Source organism: Oryx dammah, unplaced genomic scaffold (genome assembly GCF_014754425.2).
Source record: "Oryx dammah isolate SB20612 unplaced genomic scaffold, SCBI_Odam_1.1 HiC_scaffold_23, whole genome shotgun sequence".
Lineage (NCBI taxonomy): Eukaryota > Metazoa > Chordata > Mammalia > Artiodactyla > Bovidae > Oryx > Oryx dammah.
In genome coordinates, this window is record NW_024070207.1 from 129,892,629 (window position 1) to 129,915,201 (window position 22,573).

General features: G+C 53.2%; 1 protein-coding gene across 2 annotated transcripts in view; it reads left to right on the forward strand.

Moving 5' to 3' along the window:
• Positions 1-382: 382 nt before the first annotated feature.
• Positions 383-22,573, forward strand: part of PRKX (protein kinase X-linked) — a 77,576-nt gene continuing 55,385 nt past the window's right edge. Inside the window, exons 1-2 of one of the 2 annotated variants that reach the window (XM_040266389.1) lie at positions 383-764; positions 21,945-22,113. In XM_040266389.1, the coding sequence (XP_040122323.1) occupies positions 632-764; positions 21,945-22,113 (302 nt within the window). In that variant the 5' untranslated portion in view covers positions 383-631. The remainder of the gene's footprint in view (positions 765-21,944; positions 22,114-22,573) is intronic. The other variant, XM_040266388.1, reaches the window with a different exon arrangement.

A 22,573-nucleotide genomic window follows, 5' to 3' on the forward strand; every position in this document is an offset into this window, starting at 1 on the left:
CCAAGCGGAGGCGTGTCTAACGGGGGTTGGGTCATAGGCGAATATATAGCAGGAAGGGGGTGTGGCTTAGCGGAGGAGGGGCGGGGCTGAGGCGGGCCCTAGGCCAACGTAAGTAGGAAGGGGCGTGGCTAGCGGAGGCGCGGCCAGCCGAGGCGGGTCCACGCCCTAGCCGCGCGCGCAGGGTCGGGGCCCGCGCCCGGGGCGGGCACAGGGAGCGCGCTCGCGGCCCCGCCCAGCCCGCTTCCGCCGGCTCTTCCCTCCCTCGGAGCCGCGCGCTCGCAGCGGCCGGCGTTAGGGGCGGTGCTCGCGTGCCCCGAGGAATGCACGCGCAGCCCGGCGCCCGCGGCCTTCGGGACCCTGCCTCGCTGCCTCCGCCGCCGCCGCCGCGCGCCCGGGCCGCACCCCCGCCGCCCCTGGAGGTCGGGGGCTGCTCCCTCCAGCCGCCCCTGCACTGAGCGCCGCGCCGCGCCTTTGTCCCCGGCGCGCTCGGCCACCTCCCGGGACGCTCATGGCGGGGCCCGGCTAATGCCGCCGCCTCCGCGCCGCCCTCCGAGGCTGCGTCCGCAGGAGCCCGGCCCCGCGCGGACCCCTCCCCGCGCCCCGCGCCCCCCGGGACCTCTGCGCGCTCCACATGGAGGCGCGCGCGCTGGCCGAGGCGGACGCCGCCGGCCCCCAAGAAGGACCCGCGGAGCCCACCGCGGGCGCGCCCGAGCCTGAGCCTCTCGCCTACCGGCCGGACGACTTCCACATGCGGGCCACCGTGGGTGAGTTCTCTGCGCCGCTGCCGACCCCGGGGGGGACTCGGGCCCGCACACAAAAGGGTCGCGTGCGCTCGCCCCTCCAGCACCGGCTCCCGGGGCGCGCCCTGCTGGCGCGGTGCCTCCCCGCCTGCCTACGCGGGGGTCCCCGAGCGCCCCTGCACTTGGAGGGCTTCTCCCCCGCGACGCCCCTGGTCGTGGAGAGCCTTCCCTCTCTCCCTATCGTCCAAACTATTTAAATCTCTCCCCACCTCCCAGCCCCCGAGGGGCCCCCCCCCCAGCAGCCTTCCCCTTGTCTGGACTACCCCCCACGTCCCGAGCGCTCCTCGATTTAGAGGACCTCCCCTCCTGGGTCCTTAGGAGCCACCCCAGCTGCGGGCACTCTCTCAGGAGCTTTCAAAGTCTCTTTATTGGAATTTCCCGCCCGGTACACCCGCTCCCCCGCCCCCCGCCACCCTCCGCAGTAACCATCCCCTTCTCTGGACTGTCTCCCCCACCCCTCCCCAGCGCTCCGAGATTTAGAAGGCTCCCCCCACCCCACCCCTTGAGATCTCGTCTCCCCACCTGCGGGCGCACTCTCTAGATCTTTCAAAGTCTCTTTATTGAGATTCCCCACCCCACACACACACACACCGCGCGGTGCCCCCCAGCAACCATCTCCTTGTCTGGCCGTCCTCACCACCGCCCCCCGCCCCAACCGCGACGTCACGAAGCCTGCCGGGGATTAATTCACACTGGTGGTCTCGCGCGGGCCCTCCCCACCCCGCCCCCCACCGGGGCCGGGACTCTTGGGCACACAGGCAGCGTCCGTAGAGACACCTGCCGACTTCACCTTGGTCAGGGTCCCCTTCCCCTGTCCAGCGACAGGGTGCTCCCGCTTGGACTTTAGAATTCTGGGGTGCCCCCGTGGCGTTCTGGGGGGAGGTTCCTTACATCGCAGTTCTTTTCCTGTGTGCATTTGACCATCTGGGGTCGCCCATGGAGTTTTGGGGGGCAGTGGACGGCATTGGAAGTAGACAACAGCAGACTACACGTTTCGTTACATCGTGGTACTTTTCCTGTGTACCTTTGAAACTTGGCATTTCTTTTTTTTTTTTTTTTTTTTAATGCAACACTAACTTTCCACCTCCACCTTTGTACCTGACCACTCCTACGCAACTGAATAGGTAAAGTGTTCCGGTCCCTGGGCGCCTCGGTCCCCAGACACGTTGGTTTCTGGAGTCCACCCTCGAGTGCTTAGAATGTCCCAACCCCACAAGGCCGCTTCATTCAGCCCCGGGGGCTCAACCAGCCTGTGACTTCTTGACAACTCTTTGTTGCTAAGGGCCTTGTGCCAATCTGTCCCTCTTTGGCCTTTTTCATATTGTTGTGGGGTTGTGGAGAGACGAGAATACTGGAGTGGTTGGCCAGTGAAGGACAGGGAGCCTGGTGTGCTGCAGTCCATAGGGTCACCCCCAAAGAGTCAGACGTGACTTAGCAACTCTACACTCACCACCATCACCACCCTCTTTTTCGAAGGAGGAAGCACTGAGTTCACGGTCATGCTTGAGGCTTCATAAGACCAAAGGGCACAGCCAGAGTGGCCTTGAAACTTCCCCTTTTTTCTGTAACCTCTTGGCCCTGTGAGGTCAGCAGTGAGGAAGGGGTCCCCAGGAAGCCTGGTTTGGGATAGAGTGAATGAATGGCACCCTCCGTCTGTCCTGCCATTCACCTCCTCTCCCTGTCTGCCCGGTTCTTCTCTTGCTCCTTCCATCTTCTCTGTCTCCGTCTGTCTCTTCCCTTTCCTGTCTCTGTCTGTCCTTCCCTCTCAATTTCATCCCTGTGTGTCTCTCACCTTGTCTGTCTTCTCTCTCTCTCTGTCTCTCTCTTCCTCCCTCTGGGGCACTCCGCTGGGCTGATTTAAGAAGCTTCCAGTGTTTTTTTTTTTTTTTTTGAAGGGCAGCAGAGGAGGTGAGAAACCCCAGATGGTGGGCGGGGGGCAGCCACCACCACCCCGCCCCGCGAGCTGTAAAACATACATCAACAATGGAAAGTTGGTGGGGGCCCCGCCGGCCCCTTGGCACACAGCTCTGGCAATTGGATCTGTATAGGGCACTGAAGCCAGTCTCTCCTGAAAGATGCCAGGGCGTCCGGCGGGGGCCCCCAGGGGCAGGTGGGTGAACTGCGGGCCGTGACGTAGCCTGGTGTCTGCAGCCCCCTGGGACACTGTGGGCACTTGCCTGGTGGGCCTGGGGAGCCCCGATGAGTCATCCGGTCCTTGAAAATAGAGCGTCACTGCTTCTGGGGACGGAGCGGGGCCAGGTAGGGTAAGACAGCTCTCTTTGCCTCTCTTAATGAAGAAGATGCTTGTGCTCAAGGATAACTTCCTGTGGGTTCCAAGGGTATGAAGGGAGAGCCAGGTCATCCATATTCAGGGTGTTGGACTAGCTCAGGTGTGGGACCAGGCTGTGTGTGGGTGTGTGTGTGTGGGTGTGTCACTTTGGAGCTTTGCTGACTTATTTATTTATTTTTTTAATGAAGGATAATTGCTTGACAGAATTTTGTTGTTTTCCGTCAAACTTCAACATGAATCAGCCATTGGTGTCCTGCTGACTTTTTGTTTTGAAATCACATTTGTTTTGAAATCACCTTTTGCCAAGACCTTTTTCTTTAATGTTAGATTTGTGTGAGAGAATCTTTTAACATTAAAGACACTGCCTGAGATGCTAAGAAACTCAGAATAAGCTTGAAAAAGTCCTAACCCCTCCGGAGGTATCACAGTTTACAGTAACTTGATATCACAAGGTGTCCCAGACAAAAGTGAGAGGCTGCCTGCTGTTAGAATGCAGTCCAGACTACCCTTAGGAAACTTCATCCTAAGTTTCCACTCGGGGAAACTGCAGTTTCCCTTTTCACTGCTCACGGACCCAGGCCTCACCAGCCCCCATCACAGACAGGCTCCCCTGGTGTCTATGAACTGTCCGTGCACACTCTTCCAGCTGAGAAAGGCCTTTCTGCAGGACATGAAAGGAACCCACACGCAAAACACAAACTAACAGCTCCCACAAGCCTCTCAGCCATTATCACAGGCCCCACCCCCTCAGAAACTTCCAGAATGAGTCAGCGTGGCCGGACCCGTTCCCCAGCCTGAATATGTCACTGGCTGTGTTGTGTCCGACTCTCTGCAACCCCATGGATGTAGCCCGCCAGGCTCCTCTGTCCATGGGGATCCTCCAGGCGAGAATACTGCAGTGAGTTGCCAGTCCCTTCTCCCAGGGGATCTTCCCGACCCAGGGGTTGAACCCGGGTCTCCTGCACCGCCAGGCAGAATCGTTATCTAGTGAGCCTCCACCCTGAAGGGTGTAGTAGAGCCCTGGCCTCACACAGTGAGGCATTTTCAACTGGCCGCATGGCCACTCCCATCGGTCAGCTTTTCTATTTTCCTACCAACGCACATTTTTTTTTTTTTTTCATCTTTTCCTTTTGCCTGTGAGCTGAGCCCTGGGGGAGTGACCTGTGGGACTGCATTTCTGACTCACCATCCCCCAGGGATGGTTGTGATGATGACGTTTGATCTCTCAGTACAGGTGGAACTTCGAAGGTGGGCACAGGTGTGCTTATGCCAGATTTAGCTAGAGAAAAGGGGCCAGGGCTTCTCAGATGGTGGGACACTCCCCTCCGCCCCCCAGCCTCCGCTGCGGGGCGGAGGGACTGTGACCTCAGAAGCCAGCTGGCAGCAGACGGCCCAGTTCATGGGCAGGCCACAACATCTTGGAGAGCTTGACTAAGGAGGAGAGTCAGTGAGCAGTCAGTGATCAGATGCTCTTGTTCTGTGCTCCTGGATAAACCCTCTCTGGGAAACTGTCCACAATTGTTGACTACTTCTCCACGAATTCAAAGAGCTTGGAAGAAAGCTCAGCTTGTATTGGTGAAAAATCTCACGAAGGGCATTTTTCTTTATTTATTTTAAAAATGTTTATTTATTTGGCGGTTCCAGGTCTGAGCTGTGGCTTATGGGATCAGGTCCCCCGACCAGGGAGCGAACCTGGGCCCCCTGTGCTGGGAGTATGGCGTCTTATCCACTGGACCACCACGGAATTCCATGAAGGGCATTTTTTAAAGGGCTTGGAGCGTCGGGGGTGGAGTGGGGTACCATCTTGGCTAAACCAATTTCCTGGATTGGGAAACTCAGGCTCAGTTAGGGCAGGAATGGTTTACAGCCACGCTTGATTTCTTGGCGTGAGCAAGAAATGTTTTGGAATAATCGTAGGCGCGCAGGGGATTCCCAAAACCCACACCTAGACTCGTGTATCAATCACAAAGCTTTCCCTCCTGTGACATCTTCTTTAGCTATCATACAATATCCAAACGAGGATGTTGGCTGTACATACGGCTATATTTAAAATAGATCAGCAACAAGGACCTGCCGCCCAGCACAGGGAACTCTGCTCCGTGTCACGTGGCAGCCTGGATGGGAGGGGAGTTTGGGGGAGAATGGATACGTGTATATCTATGGCTGAGTCCCTTTGCTGTCTGCCTAAAACTGTCCCAACATTGTTGATCAGCTATATTCCAGTTTAAAATACTAAGCTTTTTATCTTTTTATTTTTTTAGAAAACAAACCAGGATGTTGGAATGGGTTCCATTATCGTGTTGAGAGAGCATAGCCCCAATCACTGTGCCCACTTTTCATGGAAGCTCTTTTGAGTGTGTGAGAAGGGTGTGTGTGTGGTCCTGTGCGTCTGTCTGGGCAGCACCCCCTGCCCCGCCGTGACTGAGATCGAGATCAAGGCACAAAACTCATTCCCTGACCATAGGAGTGTGCTCACATCTGACTTTTTTTTTTTCCTTTTAGCGTAGCGTCACACTGTCAGAAAGCCGTGTGTTCTTACGATCTGGGAGTCCTTCCATAGTGAATAATTAAACCCGTACTCTTCTCTCTTACGATTGTTTTCCTCTCAGCTGCCACGCCTCTTGATTCCCCAGAATCGATCCTAATCTTTCTCTCCCTCCCACGTGGACGAGCTTCTGCTCCCAAACGACAACACAAGCATAACCTCCATGGCCGGTGGAATCCCGACGGGCGAGATCTCCTGTGCTGGTGAAACGACTCTGTCTGGGCCATGTTGACAGGAGCTGCCATTAGGAGGGAGTGTGGTTTCTGGAGCCACGGTACTGTTTGTGTGCACCTTTTAATCTTAACTCACCTTGCGTGGGTGCGGAGGATACTTTCATCCTGACAGCATCGCGGCAACTTTGCAAGTTAGGTAAAGGACCAGAAAAGAATATTGCTTCTTACAGAAGTCCTGTAGGCTCTTTGTCTTCATTAAAAAAAAAAAAAAAAAGTGTATTTATTTATTTTTATACTCTTTGGGCATGCTGTGTGGCTTGTGGGAACTTAGTTCCCTGACCAGGGATCGAACCTGTACCCGCCGTGTTGGAAGCATGGCGTCATGACCCCTAGACCACCGGGGAAGGCTATGTTCCATTTTTAAAAAGTGCAGTGAGATTGATGTAACGTGAAAGGAACTGTTTTCAAGGGAACCATCCACTGGCCTTCTGCATATTCAGAGTTGCGTGGCCCTCGCCTCTGTGAGGTTGGAGAACATTTTTGTCCCCCGCAAAGGAGACTCACAGTCATCCCTGCCCCCCACCGCAGCCATCTCTTGCTCTTCCGGCCGCTGAGAACCCCGTCTGCTGTCTCTCTCCACGGTTTTGCCTGTTCGTGTTGTCATCCTCGCATAGACTCTGCTTTCTCGGCTTCCATCTCCGTCGGGCGGGGCCTTTGTAAACTTTTCATCTCCAAGGGTTGTAGCTTAGCACATAAGGAAGCCACCTGCCGATGCAGGAGACCCGGGTTCAATCCCTGAGTCGGGAAGATTCCCCTGGAGAAGGAAATGGCAACCCACTCCAGTATTCCTGCCTGAAGCATCCCATGGACAGAGGAGCCCGGTGGGCTACAGTCCGTGGGGTTGCCAAGAGTCAGACATGACTGAGCGACTGACTCTTTGCTTCAAGAGAAGCCTGGGAGGTGCAGAGGTGATGGTTCCCTGCTCGGGAGAAAGAAAAGGAAAACTAGCCTGAGGAGAGAAAAATACGGGAGGGGAGGACCTTCCAGGAAAAGAAATGTGCAACGAAAAGCAATTGCGTTCTCATTCTCACTCGCGGAAGGAGGGAGGCAGGGATGCGTTAACAACCCACAGGTACGTCCACACAAAACCTCTGGTCCTGAGTAGGCTAGACCCTCGGTCACGGACACACACAAAAATTACCTCCCCTGCCAGTGGTACCTTACCTTGAAACAGGGTCTCTGCAGACGTGATGAACTGAAGGGTCTGAGATGAGGTCCTCCTGGATGGGGGTGGCCCTAAACCCCAGTGACAGGGTCCTTATAAGACACACAGAGGAGAGACACGGACGCAGAGGAGAAGCCACGTGGAGACGGAGGCAGAGACGCAAGGGAAGCAGCCACAAGCCCAGGGACGGATGCCTGGAGCCCCCAGAAGCTGGAAGAGGCGGGGAGGACCCTCCCCAGGAGCCTCTGCAGGGAGCTCAGCCCTGGGACCCCTGGACCTCAGACGCCTGGTCTCCAGGGCCGGGGGAGGGTGGTGTGTGTGGTGGTTAAGCTCTCACATTGGAGGAGCCTCAAGAAGCCAATACAGCTACCAGAGAGGACTGCGGAGTTGCTTTCTACGTGACTTTGCGGCTTGGTCCGTGAATAATGGGTTAGCCTAAATCCTTGGAGGTCGAGGACCCCCGGTTCCATGTCAGACGAGTGTTTTCCAAGGTTATTCTTATCTCACGCAGAAGGTGTCTGAAGCCAGAAAGCCAGTCACTCAGTCGTGTCCGACTCTTTGTGACCCCGTGGACTGTAGCCCGCCAGGCTACCTCTTTCCATGGCAAGAAGGCTGGAGTGGGTTGCTGTTTCCTTCTCCAGGGGGATCTTCCCGACCCAGGGATCGAATTCGCGTCCCTGACGTCTCCTCCATGGGCAGCTGGATTCTTTACCTGTACTGCCACCTGGGGAAGGCATGGGCCCACCAGAAACACCATCCATGGGGTGTCTTATCAGCGACACAGAGCAGCTTCTCACGGTTCTGGAGGCTGGAAGTTCAAAGGCACGGTGGTTGGATTTTGCTCGGAGATGTCTCCTGGGTCGGCTTCTAGCGGCATCCTCAAGAGCGCTGGATAGTAGGAAAGCCCTTCTAAGGATGGTAATCCCATCCTCGTAAATTCTTCTCAGCCTCGTCCCGTCCCAGAGAGCCACCTCAAGACACCATCACGTGTCCGTGTGTGTGTGCGTGTGTGTGTGTGTGTGTGTGTGTGGTGTTTGGACTTCTACCTGAGCATTTTGAAGGGACATGCACATTCAGTCCGTAAGACTGGGGTTGACGTCTACTGACGTGTTGACCTACCTTCCCTTGAGGTCAAAGGTTGACCTGTCTTTGGGGCTACGGGTGGCTGTCTCCAGTAACACCATCAAGTTGCCATGTCCTAGAATCCTCCCATTGAGAAGGCGATGGCACCCCACTCCAGTCTTCTTGCCTGGAAAATCCCATGGATGAAGGAGCCTGGAAGGCTGCAGTCCATGGGGTCGCTGAGGGTCGGACGCGACTGAGCGACTTCACTTCCAGTTTCATGCATTGGAGAAGGAAATGGCAGCCCACTCCAGTGTTCTTGCCTGGAGAATCTCAGGGACGGGGGAGCCTGGTGGGCTGCCGTCTATGGGGTCGCACAGAGTCGGACACGACTGAAGCGACTCAGCAGCAGCAGCAGCAGAATCCTCCCAGGAGAACACCTGTCCCCCTGGGGCTGGGGACAAAGCCTCCTTGACCCCCTCCTGGGTCATCCATGTACATCAGGACACAGTGGGTGATGCTGATGTCAGCCTTGCTTCTCGGGTGGGTACCACCGAGGAGGTCACGTCCGTCTCTAAGGAAAGGGCCAGAACAGTACGTGACGCAGGCGTGGCCATCCCCTCCCTGGGTCACTTGACCCTTGTAACCATCTTGTCCTTCCTCTTGGGGAGAGAAGAGAAAAGGAAAAAAAAAAAAGCCACATTCACGATTCTCAGGAAACCTTCCTCATTCGCTTTGGGCATCACGCTGTGGGGCTTTCCTGGTATTTTCCCCAAGTTGTTTTTTTTTTTAGACACCCACATGTCACCACCCTCAGACCATTCGAAAACGTTTCCCTTTGTCCTGTTTTCGTTGAAACTGCAAGTGCTTTTTCTTGCCGGGAAGAACCAGTCAATACTGGGAAAAAGCAAGGTTCACTTTTTTGGGAGCTCCGGTCTCAGGGAAGACCACAAGCGTCTCCCTGGATTTTTCACAGAGGTCTCTGGGAGGAAAGGGAGATGACCAGGGCGTTTCGGGGTGTCCTCCCCAGACCCTCAGGATGTGAGCTGATTGGGGTTTGTGCTGAGAGAGAGAAGAAGGAAGTGTCATCTCTGGGGTCTCCTCTCCTGAGGACATGTAGACAGGCCCTCCTGGATTAGAGCTCCACCCTAAGGACATCCTTACTCTTAGAGGTTTCATCTCCATTTACAGTCCCACCAGGATGGTGAGTCGTGTCCGACTCTTTTGCGAAAGTGAGAGTGTTAGTCGCTCAGTGACAAGCGACTCTTTGCAACCCCCCTGGACTGTAGCCCACCGGGCTCCTCTGTCTGTGGGATTCTCCAGGCAAGAATCCTGGAGTGGGTTGCCATGCCCTCCTCCAGGGGATCGTCCCAAGCCAGAAATCGAACCTGAGTCTCCCGATTTGCAGGCAGATTTTTTACCATCTGAGCCACTGGGGAAAACCTTGGGACAATTTAAGACCCTTCGCAGCCAAATAAATAGTTAAGAAAAGCTCTTCCTTACGACGAATGGGAAACACCAAAAGATGGGGCTGGAGGTGGGCAGTGTGCGCAGGGGGGAAGGTATTCAGGACCACTTGAGGCTGTCAGGCTGTACCCGCGTGTCCACCACTAATTGCCACCTGCACCAGGCATGGTCCTTCCTGGTGCTGGACAAGCAGAACCGGTTCTGACTGTTACCGGAGGGCCCCAGCCCCAGGACCGCTCCTGAGTAAGACGCAAAACCTTCCCTTCGAGGAGGAGCTTCCGGCTCCGGGATGCGCCTTTAGACACGCAGCTCTGAGCCACTGGTCTCGGAGCGGGGATGTCGGGCGGGCAGCCGCGTGGAATCCCGGAAACCACGCTCGTATCCATATCCACCTGGGCGGCGCAGACGCGGGTGATGGAGGGGAGGCTTTTTCGCAAGGAGCCTTTAGAGTGTCGCTTGGTTGAATATCACGAGTCCATTTACTTCCCCTTTTTTGGGTAAGCTTTGTTCAGTCCTGTCTGACTCTTTATTACCCCCATGGACTGCAGCACCCCAGGCTTCCCAGTCCTTCCCTGTCTCCTCAAGTTTACTTAAACTCATGTCCATCGGCAGACTTACTAGGCTGTTTTTGTTTTTCTGAGGTTGCCCTTCAAAGAATAACAAAACCAACACTACAGACACTTGTGTATTTCTGTGTCAGTAGCTCAGTCGTGTCTCACTCTTCCAACCTCATGGACGCTGGCCCACCAGGCTCCTCTGTCCATGGGTTTCTCCAGGGGCTCTTCCCCACCTAGGGATCGAACCCCAGTCTCCTGCCTTTGCAGGTGGATTCTTTATGGTCTGAGTCACAAGGGAAATTAATGAACGCTTGTAAGCTACTCTTAATGGCAGAAATAGCCTCCCCCACATTTCAGGGCTGGGATCTCCGATGCTATGGTGGATTGGGTAGAGAGAATGCTGCATTTTTTCCTAAATTCCTGAAGCTGAAGCTCCAATACTTGGGCCCCCTGATGCGAACAGCTGACTCACTGGAAAAGACCCTGATGCTGGGAAAGATTGAAGGCAGGAGGAGAAGGGGACGACAGAGGATGAGATGACTGGATGGCATCACCGACTCGATGGGCATGGGTTTGTGATGGACAGGGAGCTGGTGATGGACAGGGAGGCCTGGCGTGCTGCAGTCCATGGGGTCGCAGAGTCGGACTGAGTGACTGAACTGAACTGAAGAGACATTTTGAAGTATGAGGTGAGGAATGGTCAGCTTGTACACCATGCTTGACTTTATCTGATAATCTGTAAACAGTACATTAAAATAGGTGAGTCCACACCCATTTTCCGAAGGAATACCCAAAAGAGAAAGTCATAATGGCGAGTCATCCATCAGATGAAATAATTCAGTTCAAGTGTATCTCTTTCCATGAGCCGGGGACTGGGCAGGTGGTCAGGAAGGAAATACAATGTGCTTTTTAACCTTGTATGAGAAATAGGTTCAGTTCCGTGTTGCTGAACGTCGTTGGGTTTCTGCTGGTCTCTGAGTTCTTTCCAGACGGTTCGTGTGGACACTTGCTTGATGAGGCAGCTCATCCCAGGGGAGGGGTTTGGAGGGAAGCCTCCCTGGGGTTCCTGTGAAAAGGCGGACGATGGCTTCACCCTGCTGGCTCCTTCTCTGGGGAGCCTCTCCTCGGAACAAAGGAGCCGGCGCATCTGAGGCTGGGTGTGGCCAGCGGGGCTCGGCTGCAGAGAAAGCCGGCCTTTGTAGTGGTGAGGGCGCCCGGAGTCTGCGTGTGGACGGACAGATGGAAGCAGGGCTCTGCGGTGGGGGGTGGGGTGGGGTGGTGGTAGTGTGTGTGTGTGTATGTGTGTGTGCACGCACGCTTAGCCCTGGGCCTTGCAGGAAGCAGGGAAGGGGTGGATAGTGAACCAGCTTATGTTTGGGAGCAGTTCCTTCCCCTTCCTCAAAAAAAAAAAAAATTATTTAGTTCAGGTTGAAAACTTCTCACCAACATCAGTTCGGTTCAGTTGCTCAGTCGTGTCTGACTCTTTGCGACCCCGTGGACTGCAGCCCGCCAGGCCTCCCTGTCCATCACCAGCTCCTGGAGCCTGCTCAAACTCCTGTCCATCAAGTCGGTGATGCCATCCAACCATCTCATCCTCTGTCGTCCCCTTCTCCTCCTGCCTTCAATCTTCCCCAGCATCAGGGTGTTTTCCAGTGAGTCACCTCTTCGCCTCAGGACCTATTGTATAACACAGGGAACTCTGCTCCATACTCTGGAATAACCTTATGGTTTCCAGGGGGAAGGGATAGTCAGGGAGTTTGGGATGGACACGGACACACTGCTGTGTTTAACATGGGAAACTACAGTTTCATTTTTTTGGAAATTCTACTTGAGTGACAGTTTCCATTTATCCTTAACACCTTCATTAAAAAAAAATAAGCAGATTTACCCGTTATATATTAAAAAAAAAACTCCACCAAGGAGTCAGAGGGTTACGTGGATGCCTGAATGAAAATAGTAACTATTGGGATGTGATTTTACTCACAAAGATGTTCATTTACTTGATCCTCAAAAAGATTAGTTAGCTTTTTTTTTTTTTGGTAACAGATTTTGGGGTATTTGTTGTGTTGACTCAGTTGTTGTATTCCTGGTTTTTTTTTTAAGGACTCTTCATATTGTTCTCCCAGAAGCCTGTTTCTAAGAGGTGTCCATTTCGGGACAATTGCACGGCTTCCGTTAAAAGCAAAAGTAAAGATGCCCGGGACGACTGCTTTTGACATCACCCTTAGGATCGCCGTCCAGCACCTGGGATGCTGTTCACGGTTGGGTGTGCGGTTGGGTGGTCTTGGCTCTCGACCTCCTGGGTAAGGTCTGCCTTTGTGCAGGCAGAAAGCGGCTGCTTTTAATTGTCCAGCGATTTTGTGGGCTTTTGTTTCTGCGCACATGCGTTGCAGCGCACACACCCGTATACGTAGGAAGGTTTCTGGCCAAGGGCCAGGGTGGGGGGGACCCTTCTGGCTGTTGAAAACACTCTGGTTCTTGGCATGTTGACAAATAACTGGATGAAACCTGAGGCCCGCTGCCTCTTAGGACGGGAAACCCATCCTCCGTTCTGGGCCTCAGTGCCTGGCTTCACTGTTGAGTCAGCTCGAAGGTAGTTCCCAGGTGTGTGTGTGTGTGTGTGTGTGTGAAGGTTGCCCACTCGTGTCTGCCTCTTTGCAACCCCATGGATTGTACAGTCCATGGACTTCTCCAGGCCAGAATACTGGAGTGGGTAGCCTTTCCCTTCTCCAGGGGTATCTTTCCAACCCAGGGATCGAATCCCAGTCTCCCACATTGCAGGCGGATTCTTTACCGGCTGAGCCACCAGGGAAGTTGCCAGGTAGACAGTCCCAAAGCTGCCTCGGAAGGTGGTTTGTATTTGTCCCTTTAGAACGTCTTAGTTCGGAAGCAGTGTGACCTCTGAGGGTAGGGATTCCAGGCTGCTGCGTTCGCAGCCCAGAAAAAGATGCCAGTGACTGATGCCAGCCCAGCCCAGGAACCACCCAGCCACACTGAGAGCAGGTGGATTCTTGAAGGAAGGCAGACTGACAGGCAGGCTGTGGAGACGGAGTGACCAGCTTTTATTGGGACTCTTGACGAATGGCTGGGGTGGTCCTAGGGGTAACATATCCACCTGCCACGCAGAAGACCTGGGCTCAATCCCTGGGTCGGGAAGATCCCCTGGAGAAGGGCCTGGCAGCCCACTCCAGGATTCTTGCCTGAGAATCCCATGGACAGAGGAGCCTGGTGGGCTACAGTCCACGGGGTCGCAAAGAGTCAGACACGACTGAGCGAACAGCACATATTTTCGGTCAACTTGAGGAATGGCGATGTCATCTTTCAGTGGCTTTTTATTTGTTGCCGGCGTTGAACTTGACTTTCCCAAGTGGCTTGGCGTGGCGTCGCCCTTTGAAAACGGATCTCTGGCGTGTCCAGACTCCGCACCGACCCGCCGTGCCTGGGCTTGCAGAACAATGTGTGTGTCCTGGGTGATGACTGCGCTCGCTGGCTCCAGCCGGGCCAGCCTCGGGCTGGGGGCGTTTGGAGACACACCGCTGTTTGTTTTTCCTCGTAGATGTACGGATCCTGTGGGCTTGCCCAGAACACGGTTTGCGTGCATTGGGCAAAAATGAAGGCTGGGTGCTTACCCTAGTCTGGGGTCATGGGGGACTTTACTGTTTAATGTGCTTCAGCATCTTAAAAAAAAATTCCTCATTGATGTATTTATCTGACTGTACCAGGTCTTAGTTCTGGCATGCAAGCTCCTAGTCACGTGGCATCTGGTTCCCTGCGGTTGTTGCTTAGCTGTTAATGAGGGTCTGACACTGCAACCCCATGGACTGCAGCACGCCAGGCTTCCCTGTCCATCACCATCTCCCAGAGCTTGCTCAAACTCACTCCATTGAGTTGGTGATGCCACCCAACCATCTCATCCTCTGTTGTCCGCTTCTCCTCCTGCCCTCAATCTTTCAGCACCAGGGTCTTTTCAAATGAGTTAGTTCTTTGCATCAAGTGGCCAAAGTGTTGGAGTTTCAGCTTCAGCATCACTCCTTCTAATGAATATTCAGGATTGATCTCCTTTAGGATGGACTGGTTGGATCTCCTTGCAGTCCAAGGGAATCTCAAGAGTCTTCTCCAGCACCACAGTTCAAAGGCATCAATTCTTCTGCTCTGCTCTCGGCTTTATAGTCCAACTCTCACATCCATACATGACCACTGGAAAACCACAGCTCTGACTAGACAGACCTTTGTTGGCAAAGTAATGTCTCTGCTTTTTAATACGCTGTCTAGGTTGGTCATAGCTTTTCTTCCAAGGAGCAAGCGTCTTTGAATTTCATGGGTGCAGTCAGCGTCCACAGTGGTTTCAGGCCCCAAGAAAATAAAATCAGCCGCTGTTTCCATTGTTTCCTCATGTATTTGCCATGAAGTGATGGGACCGGAGTCTAAGGTCTTAGTTTTTTGAATGTTGGCTTTTAAGCCAGCTTTTCCACGCTTAGTTCCCTGACCAGGGATCAAACCTGCATGTTAGAAGGCGACGTCTCAACCGATGAAACACCAGGGAAGCCCTTTTTCTCGCCTCCTGAACAGGAGAAGACAAGCAACCTAACTGTGATCGGTACGCTGACAACTGTCCGAGATATGAAGATAGCACAAGGCTTGAGATCTCGGAACAGACGAAGAATTCAGCGAACCTAAGAGATGATAAAAACCAAGAGGGGAACTTGAGAGGAATTTTTTTTTTTTTTAACAAGTCTCACTTTGAGTCCCATTTTCAGAGCAGTTTGACAAGATGCTGTGTTGATGAACAAAGGCAGGAAGTGGCAATTAGTAACAGGTTTTGACAGGCTGGGGTGAAATGACAAAGGAGAGGGGGTCTCATTCATCCTGGTGAATTTCGTTATCGTTCTGGAGCTGGGGGCTCCCGTAGGCACCGCCTTCATCTACAGCTTTCTGCTGTGGGCTTGAGGGGGTGTCCCCAAGGTCGTGCTTGCTGGGGGTCCGTCTCTCTCCGTGAACATCCAGGGGTCCCCTTGTGTTGGCTTCCCGGAGCTGTTGTTGCAAACCGTTACTAACCAGGTGGCTTAAAACCACATCCATCCATCCTCCCCCAGCCCTGGAGACCAGATGTCTGAGGTCAAGGGGTCCCAGGGCTGAGCTCCATCCAGAGTCTCCAGGGGAGGGTTCTTCTTGCCTCTTCCCGCTTCTTGGGGCTCCAAGGCGTCCGTCCCTGGGGCTGTTGCAACCTGCGTGACCTTCCAGCATCTATAGTAAGACGAAACCTGGGGCTTCAAACTACAGACATCCATCCCCCCCGCCACACCCCGAGTCCCGAGGACCAGGCACCCCGACTCCTGGGGATCAGACGGCTGAGGTAAGGGTGTCCCAGGACTGGGCTCCCTGAAGATGCTCCAGGGGAGGGTCCTTCCTGCCTCTAGCGGCTTCTGGGGGCTCCGGGCGTCCGTCCCTGGGCTGGTGGCCGCCCCTCCGTCTGCACGTGGCTTCTCCTCTGCGTCCGTGTCTCCTCTTGTGTGTCTTATGAGGACCCTCTCATGGGGTTTAGGGCCACCCCCATCCAGGAGGAACCTCATCTCCGACCCTTCGCTCCATCACGTCTGCAAATACTTTCTTTCCAAGTAACTCCGCATTCTAAAGTTCTGGGTGGGGACTCTACCCGAGCGGTCCAGTGGCTAAGAGTCCACGCTCCCAGCACGGGGGCTGGGATTGATCCCTGGTCAGGAATGTAGTGGCGACATGCAGCAGCTGAGACCAGGTTTCGGCCAAGTAAATTAAAAGAGTGTATGTTACTCATTCAGTCACGTCCGACTCTCTGGACCCCATGAGCTGTAGCCCCGCCAGGCTCCTCTGTCCATAGGATTCTCCAGGCAAGAATACTGGAGTGGGTTGCCCTTCCCTCCTCCAGGGGATCTTCCCCACCCTGGGATTGAACCTGGGTCTCCTGCATGGCAGGCGGATTCTTTACCAGCTGAGTCAAATTAAAATAAATAAATATTAAAAAAAAAGAAGACAGGTTGCAGGCAGACAGGAATCTTGTTTCGGGGACAAACAGCCTTCCAGCCACTATATCCTACATCCTCTGCTCGTCCAGAGGCTCCAGCACGGAACTTGTCGCCAGCTTCTCCCCGAAACAAAGCAACTCCGCAGACCCCCTCTGGACACCCGCCAGGGCTCCCCTGTCTGCAGGGGGCCCGGCAGGACCCTCTCAGATGCTTCACCCAACCCACTGTGGTCCTCCCGGCTCTTCCGCCCTCTGCCAGCCCCATCCCCGCCCGTCCCCAAGCAGCATTTTCTCTTTGAGTTTGCAAGCCCCTCTTTTTCGGTTCTTCGTGCTGCCTTCTGTGGCCACAGGGAAAGCTCTGAAACAAACTGAAAACACACCAGAGCTCAGATCAGCCAGGCCACTTCTCCTCTGTCTGCCCCGTGACTTCCTGGAACCTGCCTCTCCCAAAGAACTTGGTGGAAGGCTTTCGAAAGGCCGGCCCTTCTCTGCCCCCGCTCCCCCCGCCCCCTTGAATCTCAGCTCTTGTCTGTGGCTGTCACCAGCGTTCATTTCAACTAGACCGCAAGCTCCAGTCTTCTCCCTCCTCCCCAGTTTCCACTGCAAACTTCAGTCGCTTAGTCGTGTCTCGACTCTCTGCGACCCCACGGACCGCAGCACGCCAGGTCTCCCTGTCCATCACCAACTCCCGGAGTATACTCAAACTCATGTCCATCGAGTCGGTGATGCCATCCAACCATCTCATCCTCTGTCGTCCCCTTCTCCTCCTGCCTTCAATCTTTCCCAGCATCAGGGTCTTTTCCAGTGAGTCCGTTCTTTGCATCAGGCAGCCAAAGGATTGGAGTTTCAGCGTCAGTCCTTCCAATGAATATTCAGGACTGATTTCCTTTAGGACTGGCTTCCTCCAAAGACAGTGTTTTGGGACTTCCCTGGTGGTGCAGTGTTAAAGACTCCACACTCCCAGTGCAGGGGGACACAGGTTCCATCCCTGGGCAGCTAACTACATCCCACGTGCCATGACTAAACATACTGTGTGTTCAAACTGAGACACAGCACAGCCAAATGTAAGTCTAGCCTCCGGGAGGGCTTCCCTAGTGACTGAGTTGAGAAAGAATCTGCCTGCAATGCGAGAGACCTGGGTTCGATCCCTGGGTCAGAGAGCTCCCCTGGAGGAGAAAACGGCAACCCACTCCAGTCTTCTTGCCTGGAGAATCCCATGGACAGAGGAGCCTGGTGGGCTGCAGTCCACGGGGTTGCAAAGAGTCGGACTCGACAAAGAAAGCACGGACCATATGACATTGTCACTTTCCCACCCTGGATGCGGTTTACGGCTTCGACTTTTAAAGTGGCCAGCTCGTGTTATCAGATTACAGAGACCAGCGTTTGCCTCTGGGTCAAGAGTTACCAGGCGAGGTTCAGAGCAGCTCTTATCTTCTCTCAGGGAGCCCAGTGCAAGACCAGGAATTCGAGGCGTCCCCTCGTGTCACGTTCGTTTAGCAGTGGGAGTTGGGCTGGCAGCTTCCCCTGTTCCTGGTTTTCTTTTGGGATTATCCACTTTGTATCTTTGATAGGAGACAGCGTAACTTAAACAGCCTGGAACTAGAAGAATTGGGTGGGTGCTGAAGTATCTGTTCTATTTTTATCTTTTAAAAATCAGTATCTTACAGAATGAAGGAGGTGACTGTGCAATGGAATGCGGCTTGACTCTGCAGCATTTTGAGGGAATGACTGGTTTTTGTTTTTTGAAAGCCTGTCTAGACGAGTGGACTCACAAGGGCCAGTCTGCCCCACCCAGCGCCCAGCTGAACTGTGTCCAGCTTATTCAGCTGATCTTTGAAGCTGAAGATTCCAAGCTTAAAAAAAAAAACAAAAAAAAACTTCATAACTTTATCCAAATCATACATTTTTTTCAGGGTAGATTTTGCTTATTAAGAGATAATATCCAAATCAATAAAATTCACCTGTTCGAAGGGTCCAGTTCCATGATTTTAAGTTTATTCAAAGTTAACACACATTCTTTACAGAACTCCTGAAGGTTCCCCCCGCCCCCAATGAAACAGGAGTTGGTACTGGTTTGCAGCCATAATTTCCGAAAGCCAAATTTTATTCTGTGTTTCTTAATCTTTTTTATTTTATGCTGGAGTATAGCCGATTAACAATGTGATGGCTTCAGGTGGACAGCAAAGGGACTCAGCCATCCATACACATGGATCCATTCTCCCCCAAACTCCCCTCCATCCAGGCTGCCACGTGACATTGAGCAGAGTTCCCTGAGCTGGACCGCAGGTCCTTGCTGGTTCTCCAGGTGAAATACAGCAGTGTGTCCATGTCCGTCCCAGACTCCCTGACTCTCCCTTCCCCCATCCTTCCCCCTGGTGACCATAAGGTCATTATGGGCTATTGACTAGAGTTCCCTGTGCTATATAGTAGGTCCTTGTTCATTATCTGTTTTCTGTATCGTGTGTGTGTGTGGGGGCGTGCTCCTTCAGTCAGTCATGTCCGACTCTTTCCGACCCCATGGACTGTAGCCCACCAGGTTCCTCTGTCCATGGGATTCTCCAGCCGAGAAGACTGGAGTGGGTTGCCGTTTCCTTTTCCAGGCGATCTTCCCAACCCAGGGATCAAACCTGGGTCTCCAGCATTGAAGACAGATTCTTGACTGTCTGAACCACCAGAGAAGCCCGTTTAAAGCACGAACTCGGTCATTTTCAAGGAACCAGTGCTATCGGGTTTGGCCAAAAAAAAGTTCGTGTGCCTAGCAAAGCCATTGTTCTATAAAATTCTTGGTGAACATGAAAAATGGTTTTCACTTTTACTCAAAACTAGATGAACTTTTTCGCCCACCCAGTGCTTCTGAATGTCTGAAACAGGAAGAAAAGTTGATTTCTCATCAGATGAAACAAATAGTTCAGGTCCCTGGTTTTCAGCAGAACAGAGGAGATTCAGTTCATACGTGTAGGATCTTATTGTACGTTGAGCCAGGCTTTCGTAAACTTCTGCCTCGGTGGGATTTCTACGTGGACTCTGAACTCACCAGTTCTTACCATTATCCTGTTGTTTCACGTCATCTTTTCCTTTATGTGTGAAATAATATTTCTTTTTAAACGTGTCTTCAGATGGTTTGTTTCTAACCCTTTCATCATCAAGGCATGACAACCCACTCCAGAATTCTCGCCTGGAGAATCCATGGTGGGCTACAGTCCGTTGGGGCGGTAAAGAGTTGGACACGACTGATCGAGTAACACTTCCATTTCTGTCGTTTTACTTTCATCATGAAAGAGTGAATATGTCCTTCAGGACGGGGTCTTTTCATTCTTGAACACAAGAGAGAAATATGTAAGAAAATGCTACTAGTGGTCTCCATGATGGAAAGGTATTAAAAAAAAAAAAAAAGGCTGTGCGATTTCTTCCAAGTTAAATTGTGTCAGAGGTATCTGGAAAAAGATACAGAGGCATCACATATTCGACTTGATTCCTGCAGTCTCAAGGATAAAAAAATGTAACACAAGGTGTAAGCATGTAAGAAAAGGCCCCTGATGGTCTCCATGATGTGGAACCAGTAAAACCAATGCGATTTCTTCCAAATTATATCAGAGGCATCTAACAACAAAAAAAAAAAGATAAGAGTGTCATGACATATTTCATTCCTGCAGTCTCAAGGATAAAAAAATACGGGTTTGGGGAAGCAAGACTTTATGTCTTCAGAGAACTGTCACTGTGTCTATTTTCTGCATGAGGTACCACGCATACACACAGACACATTTTTTTTTAACATGAGGAATCCTTTCTCTTCCAGTAATTAAAACGTACAGTGGGAGTGAAGTTCATAAAAAGGAACGTGGACTGTGGCAGCCCTTTTGGAGAAACTTCTTCTTTTAGGAAGTCTGAGAGTAATTCCCCTTTCTAGCCAGGGTGTGTTCCCAGTAAGGACCGCCCAGGGGCTTACCCCACAGGTGCCAGAAACTCAGCAGCGTTTCCTTTGCCAAGAAAACGTTGCTATTATTAGCCAGAAGCAGACGGTGCTTCTTTTGATAAGCTTTTGCAAAGTTCATCGGTTTTCCAGAACAGGCTGGCTTCTCTGTTTATGATTTCTCATTGTCTTTCTTTCGAATTTCTCCTCATCAGCGTTAATCTGGACAAAGACAATTGAGCGTGGTGTCCTCACCCCTGGCCTTTCATTTTCCCCAAATTTTCCGAGACCGCATCAGCGTATCCAGAGAGCTGAGCGGAGCTCCGCTGCGGCAGTTGAAACATGTCCATTTCCATGTCCAGACCTGTTCTCAAACAGGAGGAAGATTAAAGTTGTGTTAGGTTCTGTATGCAAAACCATGAACGTGTAGTATTAAGCGATTAAACAACAAGGATGCTCGGACAACTCCCGAGCGTTGTTTGGTTGAATTCCTACCCCCCGGTGCAGCCATAACAAATTTCCACCAAACTGGGAAGCTTGAAACTGTAGACATTCATCTTCTCTGAACCATGGGGAGCAGACGTCTGAGGTCAGGGGGTCCCAGGGCTGGGCTCCCTGCCGTCTCCAGGGGAGGGTCCTCCCCGCCTCTCCCGGCTTCTGGGGGCTCCAGGCGTCCGTGCTTGGGCTGGTGGCCGCCTCCCTCCCGTCTCTGTCTCCGTCTCCAGGTGGCTTCTCCGCTGCGTCCGTGTCTCTCCTCTTGTCTGTCTTATGAGGGCCCTGTCCTTGGGCTACAGTCCATGGGGTCGCAAAGAGTCAGTCAGTCACTGCCCAGCGACTAAACGGCAGCAAGAGTTAATTACCGCGTTGTGTTCATTTCAGCTGTACAAACAGTGAGTCAGTTACATGTCTGTTCTTTTTTTTTTTACATTCTCTTTCCATATACGAGATGTGGAGAAGAATTCCCTGTGCTGTTCAGTAGTAGCTCCTTGCTTGTCCATTTTCCATCTAGCCGTGTGTATCTGTTCATCCCAAACTCCTCATTTCACCCTCCCCCAACCCTTTCCTCTTCAGTCGCCCTTAGTTTGTCTTCTGTGTCTCATCCTGCTTCAGAAAAGTGTCAAGAAAAAGACACCTCACAGGAATGGATTTGGCGTGCTTTCCCATTCTGCCTTTACCTCCGTGTCTGTTTTCTCTGGGATGACTCATTTCCAGAAACGATGGTCGGTCACTCTCATCAAAGGATAATTCAGGGGCAAGTTACGCCTCTCGTGCTTCAGCTGCTGATTCGTGTTCTCTCTCTGCAACCCCATGAACTGCAGCACGCCAGGCCTCCCTGTCCATCACCAACTCCCAGAGTTTATCCAAACTCATGTCCATCGAGGCGGTGATGGCATCCGACCATCTCATCCTCTGTCGTCCCCTTCTCCTCCTGCCCTCAATCTTTCCCAGCATCAGGGTCTTTTCAAATGAGTCAGGTCTTCATATCAGGTGGCCAAAGGATTGGAGTTTCAGCTTCAGCATGAGTCCTTCCAATGAATATTCAGGACTGATCTCCTTTAGGATGGACTGGCTGGATCTCCTTGCATTCCAAGGGCCTCTCAAGAGTCTCCTCCAGCACCACAGTCCCAAAGCATCAGTGCTTAAGCGCGCTCAGCCTCCCTTATGGTCCAGCTCTCCCGTCCGTGCGTCCCTCCTGGAAGAACCACAGCTGTGACTCTACGTAGCTTTGTCCTAGAGTCAAGTGATGCTGTGTGTGTGGGCACGAATTTAATTTGACCACCGAAGAGGAGTGTCTGTCGCCTGGCGTCTTGTAGGGAATGGAGTCATCCGACCTGCCAGGTTGTCTGACGTTCCCGGTCGGGGGGAGCTGTGATCGCTGAGCACGCCTCTCCCCCCATCTCTGCCCTCTGCATGCAGGCACAGGGACGTTCGGCCGCGTGCAGCTCGTCCAGCAGAAGACCAGCAAGCATTTCTTTGCCCTGAAGGTGATGACCATCCCCGACATCATCCGCCTGAAGCAAGAGCAACACGTCCACAACGAGAAGTCGGTGCTGAAGGAAGTCGACCACCCTTTCCTGGTCAAACTGTGAGTCCTTGGCTCTGGGCCCCTGCCTGCCTGACCCCCCGCCCGCCCCCCCCCCCCCCCAGCGTGGGAGTCTCCTGTGTGTGCTGGGGACAGAGCGTGTTCCTGGCGGGTCCTGACGTACCTCAAGCTCCCCATCTTACACAAGAGGGGGTGCTCTTCCCACCAACTGCCTGCCCAGGGTCGGCGGGGAGAAGGGCTGCCTGTCTGCCCCAGCAAGACATCCACGTGGGCTCCCCGCCTCCCGTCGCCAGAGCGCTCATCTCCTGGGTGTTCCTGGGACCTCAGGCACCCGCCCACCTCTGCCCACTCCCCTCCTCTCTGGGGTGTCTCGTGGACTCCCGAGTGTTGTCACGTGGGTGTACGGTGGCATCATCGAGTCGATGGTGCCCGGCGTGCAGCGCGTCCATGCCTCTCTCTCCCACGCTCTTTCAAGTTTCCTTTATTAGTTGACGTATGATGT